At 41.4% G+C, this 6,000-nt stretch overlaps 1 protein-coding gene across 1 annotated transcript in view; it reads left to right on the top strand.

The window, feature by feature from the left end:
* Positions 1-2,998: 2,998 nt before the first annotated feature.
* Positions 2,999-6,000, top strand: part of LOC124291905 (fibroblast growth factor receptor 4-like) — a gene marked incomplete at its 5' end in the record, with an annotated part of 46,193 nt that continues 43,191 nt past the window's right edge. The window contains one exon of the mRNA XM_046728973.1: positions 2,999-3,181. Within this exon, the coding sequence (XP_046584929.1) occupies positions 2,999-3,181 (183 nt within the window). The remainder of the gene's footprint in view (positions 3,182-6,000) is intronic.

The following is a 6,000-nucleotide window of genomic DNA, read 5'->3' as shown; positions in this document are numbered from 1 at the left end:
ATGAAGCTGGTCAGTTTCTGCATTAAAGTATAATGATGGTTGATAGCCTGGATCCGGTTGTATCATTCCTTCATTAACTAATGTCAACATTAAACCCTAATGATACATTAAATCCTAAATGCATCATTAGTTAATGGCATCATTAAAAACGGTTTTATCAAACATTTATTAGCGTATCATTATCTAATGACGTCCTAATGTAAATGTTTTCATTAAATCCGGGGATTCCCAAATTTCTTCCCACAATTCCACGCTGTTAACATGTAATAGGGGCTAAACCCCTCGGAACAAAACAAACATTTCGACTGCTGTGAAGAAACACAGCTAAATAATTCTGAAACGTCGCCGATAAACCTAGAATCAGTTGGGATGTTTTGGAATATACGAACACGAACGCCGAAGTGGAGCTTTCCGTCATATTGGATAGTGTTTACAAAATCAAGAAGTTTCGCTAAAGCCAGTCATAGGACGCCTATAAAATCATGTATATTTCATATTCAGTTGTGACAAATGCATCGCTGAATTCCTCATACATTTTAGAATCAAATTTCAAATGGTCTTTGTCACTATAACCAAGTGTCTAAGAAAAACAGAAACATATTAAGATTGTGAAAACGGGACGTTGTGCTCATTACACAGCGCTTGCTAGAAATATAATCAAAGCAAAAGCAGATTTTATACTGTGCAGTAGCATTTCTCAATTTTTTAGACATCAGTTCGTTTATTCGCCCAGCATGCATGAGCTCAATATTTTTAGAATATGCACGGAAAGAGTATCGTAGCAAGAACTAGAAAACTTAAAACAGATACAATACTGGAAATTTGATACACATATTCATACGAAAGTTCTGCGAGACGCAAAATCATGGAGAACGACATAGGCAATAATCGGCATTTCTGGCTTTTTCAATGAAAACAATAAAAACAAACAACCATACGCAGATAGTCAGAATGTTTCCGATTACTTACATCATACATTTATGGACAAAGGTTCCCTCGCAAAATCATGGGCACCCATATCCACGAAGCCGCCATTTCATGAGAAATCGGTCATCGGTAGTGATGTCATACATCAACATTGTTGGACATATGTGGCAATTTCTTTGAGGTGAAGGTCGGTTGAATAAGAGTAAACACAATCACACTGTCCTGCGGATTACACTTGTATTATTAATGAATACTTTGTGTATCGTTCACATATGGTTTCATGAAACTAATTTCATTATCATCATTTAGTATTTTAAACCTAAGTAAAACTGACATAATAAATAAAAATGCTACAATGACTTAGTATGAAGCATACCTGAGTGAGGCCCCCTTATCTTTATAAGCGTGTGACCTTTATGTAGCCATTTGACGTCATAGGGGGAAATCCATTTTCAACACATATTGCGAGTCACTTTTAAGATTGAGTGTATAACGTTTTACATAAGCACACAAACTAATTTAATACATACCTATGTCATTCAGGTATCAGGCAGAATTTTGTTCACTCACACTTTCCGTAAAGATGCCAAATTAAAACTATAGTAGCACAGTACTTTTATCAGTGCACGATAAAAAGCAGAGAAATTTACTGTTTTTAACGCATAACAAAATTAGGAGTAACATTCAGCAGTGTCTACGTTTCAAACTGAGTTTATACCATGAGATAGGACATTCAATACTCTACATTTCTGTGTAATTTTATAGCTGTAGGTAGATCCAGTGCGGCGCAAACGAAATTCTGGCGCACTGTTCACTTTTCCAGGAAGTTTAATGACGCTCTAATGATACCCAGGATCTTCATTAAGTTAATGACGCACTAATGACAACAGAGCATCATTAAAACGTTAGTACAACAGAATTTAATGATACATTAGCCTAGTTAATGAACGTTTAATGGCACGTTAATGCTTCATTAAAAGTTTGATACAACCGGGTCCAGGTGTATAACCTTATTATTGTTGGTAACAATACAGTGAGTGAGCGAATTGGGTTTTACGCCACCCATTACATTCCAGCAATATCATGGTGGAGGATACCAGAAAATGAGCTTCACATATTGTACCCATGTGATGATTGGAACCGGGTCTTCGGCGTGACGAGCGAACGTTTTAACCACTAGACTAACCCACTCCTCCTATAAGCTTGACTTTGTCTGGAGTTTGTTTTGCAGTTCCCTGCATTGATCATCTAATTATATTGTAATGTTTCTTCAATGTAATCGTCAAATTCTATCCCCGATGTTTAAAGTGAGTGCCATAGCAGCCAATTCATCTTTGTCCAAAGAGACACATATGACATATACAGAAGAAAGTAACGATACACAGAATAGGCTTTTTGGCGTGTGTCATTTAACTGTCCAACGTTCAAGGCCTAACTGAATTCAAAACAAGTGGTGCAGGATACTTTAACGCCTCATTATTCATTAACATGTGGCCATGAAACGGTCGGAACCGTACAAAGGCACTGTGTTTAGTAGAGATTTCAAATGATAATGGACATTATTTATGTTGTTTCTATTTAAACGATCCCGAAGACACATCTAATCACTTTTCAAAATACCATAATTTTAGTATTAATCAGATTTACCTGCATCCCTGAATCAACACAATTTCGATAATGTTATTTTCTTATGTGATTCGGGGTGGTGGGGTAGTCTAATGGTTAAAGCGTCCGCCCGTCACGCTGAAAACCCGGTTTCGATTCCCCACATGGGTACAACGTGTGGAGCCCATTTTTGGTATCCCCCGCCTTTGAATATTGCTAAAAGCGGCGTAAAACTAAACTCAACACTTTTCTGTGATTCAGAGTACCGGGTGTCTTGTTGTCTGGATACGAATTTGAACTTACAATATAACGCAAACACCAGATGTCAACCCTATTTTGCCTTGTATACCCTATGGTTTAAGCCTATTACCATGACAGGGCATTCACTTTCAGTGGCGTATGTACTTTCTCAGTCTGCCCGAACACATATTTCATACAATATAATGACGAAAACCCTTGTTCCCAGAGTGCCCTGAAAACACGTACAAGTCCCAGTACGGGCTCCACGCATGCCTACCCTGTCAGGAGCACGCCTTCAGCCCAGAGGGCAGCACTGAACCGGAAATGTGTCAGTGTCTGGATGACGCAGGCAGACCGATAAAGGACATCACCACGTGCAAGGCGCCAGTACGGCCATACAGAGTCACAGGTAATACTTTCTGTTTCTGTATTACACTGATCAATGCTGTAGTATTCCTGTATGTTGAGGTGGGGTAGCCTAGTGGTTTAAGTGTTCGCTCGATACGCCGAAAACCGGGTTCGATTCCTCACATGGGTGAATGTGTGAAGCCCATTTCTGTTGTCCCCAGCCGTGATATTGCTGGAATAATGCTAAAAGCGGCGTAAAACCATACTCACTACTAGTATTCTTGTACAAACATTATACATTATATATATGTATATTGATAATACCCATGATTCAACACGACCTTGTTTGATCAAAGCGCTATATAAATATTGATTGATCAATGGGTCAGTGTGTATATATGAATACAACCAAATGTGCCCATGAGGCGCTAGAAGGTATACTTAGAAATCAGATTGCCATCTCCACTTTCCGGTATCCATTGACAGCTGGGTGAACAGAGGCTAAAGTCACTTGTCTCGAGAGACACCACCTACAACATTGACAAACACTGTCAAATAGAGCTGATAAAATCTGCCCTTGGACTGGAGAAGTGTCAATAAGCTAATGGATTGTGATTGCGGAGAGAAATACCAAGTCAGGTTTTACAAGGCCATGCATACATCGTTTTAAATATGACAAGGAAAAGCAAATAAAAAATACTATGATGACATGTGTTACAGAAATGGGTTTTACTGTGCGCTTCAAGGTATTTACAATAATGACTGGAAACAATGAGCGCCGGATATGCCATCTTGACCAAATTAGTGGCAGTAAGGTAGCCGACAAAGTGTTCCGACATCACCCCAAAGGCCGGAGATCGACTCCCAAAAAGGAAACACACATCCACGTGTTATTTAACAGATGGTGGCAATTTTGTCATCGCTAGACCGGGTCGGTGGGAAAGCCTTGCAGTTAGGTCGCTCATCAGGTGAACGCCCGAGTTCGATTCCCCACGTGGGTACTGTGTGTAAAGCTCATTTCGGGTGTCCCCCGCGGTGATATTACTGGAGTATTTCTAAAAGTGGCGTAAACCCAAACTCACTCACTCACTCATGTCAACATGAATGTTTGTCATGACGGAGACCGGATGCAATTACCCACTTGAAGGTGTGCACGTTTCTTCTCTACAATATTGCCAAACGAGACGGAAACCATTCTCAATCATTGACTCAATTAACCGTCTAGATAAAGATCATGATGTGATCGAGACCTACAGCTGAAACACCTGCAACATTCTCGTAATTAGATGTCAGCTACAGACAAAAGAGATCCTTTGCCTCCTTAACGTTAAGACTCTTTGAAGACTGATGCCAAAGCCTATCTCTGAAAGAACATAGGTGATCAATTCCTTCTGTGAGCATCAATAGCTTCTGGCAATGTGTAATCTTTTTACATGTCACGCGCATGTCGTATTGGCTTTAAAGGTTTTGGCACTGATCTTAACATGTGATATAGGCGGATTAGTCTCTGAATTAACTTTAAAATATGACCACTGCATAGCATAAAAGGAAGGAAGTTCAGGATCTGGAATAATCTCTTAATTATGACATTAACATAAACTGACGTTCAAAAAGAAAGTACACACCTAAACTTTTGTTCACCGTACATGAAGCTCGTTTCAATTCATCAAGATTTGCACTGAAAATAGATCTCACAAAGGCAACTATAAAGGGTAAAATGTTCAAAATGCAGCCATATGTGTGGCTGCACGTGCAACACGAGATTTGTGGAAATTGTGATCATTCCCTCTTGCACATGCAATCAACTTGTAAACGGGTATAAAGACACTCATCCCAATGCTGATATGGCAGACGACAATAAACACGAAGAAAATGCCAAGACTAACACCGGCGCAAAGAGAGAGCCATTGGTATGTCACAGATGGGGGGCGTCCAACAGTCATATTGCAAGGACCTTCCAGTGCACAAGACAAACCATAATCAGACTGTTCCGGACGTGTTCAGCAGACCAGGCCAGACAGCTGACCGACCCCGAACTGGACGTCCGAGAGTCACTACACCACAAGATGACCAGCACCTGCGGACAATCCACTTACGCAATCGAATGTTGACTGCAACGTCATCAGCAGCGACAGCATTAGGTCACCACATCAGCAGGTACACGGTGATGAGGCGACTCCGTGCTGCTGGTATCCCGGCCTGTCGACCTTTCCGTGGCATGTCGCTTGACGCCTCTACATCGTAGGAACCGTTTACAGTGGACAAAGGACTGTGCATCGGTGGCAACGTCGTAACTGGGTGCGTGTTCTCTTCGGTGATGAGAGGCAGATTCAAACTGTTTCATGCTGACGGTAGAATAAGGGTATATCGGCGTCAGGGAGAGACGGTTGGCACCAAACTGTATACAAGATGTTCACCTTTGGTGGCGGCGGTGTTATGGTATGGGGGAGCAGTTTGTGGTGATCAGAAGACACGTTTAGTGACGAATTCATGGCAATCTGAATGCCCAGCGATACTGTGATGAAGTGTTGCGACCTGTTGTATTGCCTTTCATGCGACAACATCATGGAATTATTTTCCTGCATGATAACGCCATACCCCACGCAGCCAGGATCACCACAGACTTTCTCCAACACCATAATATTGATGTATTGCCATGGCCCGCTCGTTCACCTGACCTCAACCCGATTGAACATCTATGGGACCATCTCGGAAGACAATTCCGACTTCGGCAACAGCAGCCCGTTAATGTACGACAGCTTGAAAATGCTCTCCGTGAGGAATGGGCAAGAATTCCGAAATGACGTCATCAGGCGACTTACGTTTTCCACGAGGAGACGAGTACAGGCTTGCATTGATGCCCGTGGAGGCCATACAAGA

Source organism: Haliotis rubra, unplaced genomic scaffold, assembly GCF_003918875.1.
Source record: "Haliotis rubra isolate DU_JTF1 unplaced genomic scaffold, ASM391887v1 Scf501, whole genome shotgun sequence".
Classification (NCBI taxonomy): Eukaryota; Metazoa; Mollusca; class Gastropoda; order Lepetellida; family Haliotidae; genus Haliotis; species Haliotis rubra.
This window is presented reverse-complemented; position numbering and strand designations above follow the sequence as displayed.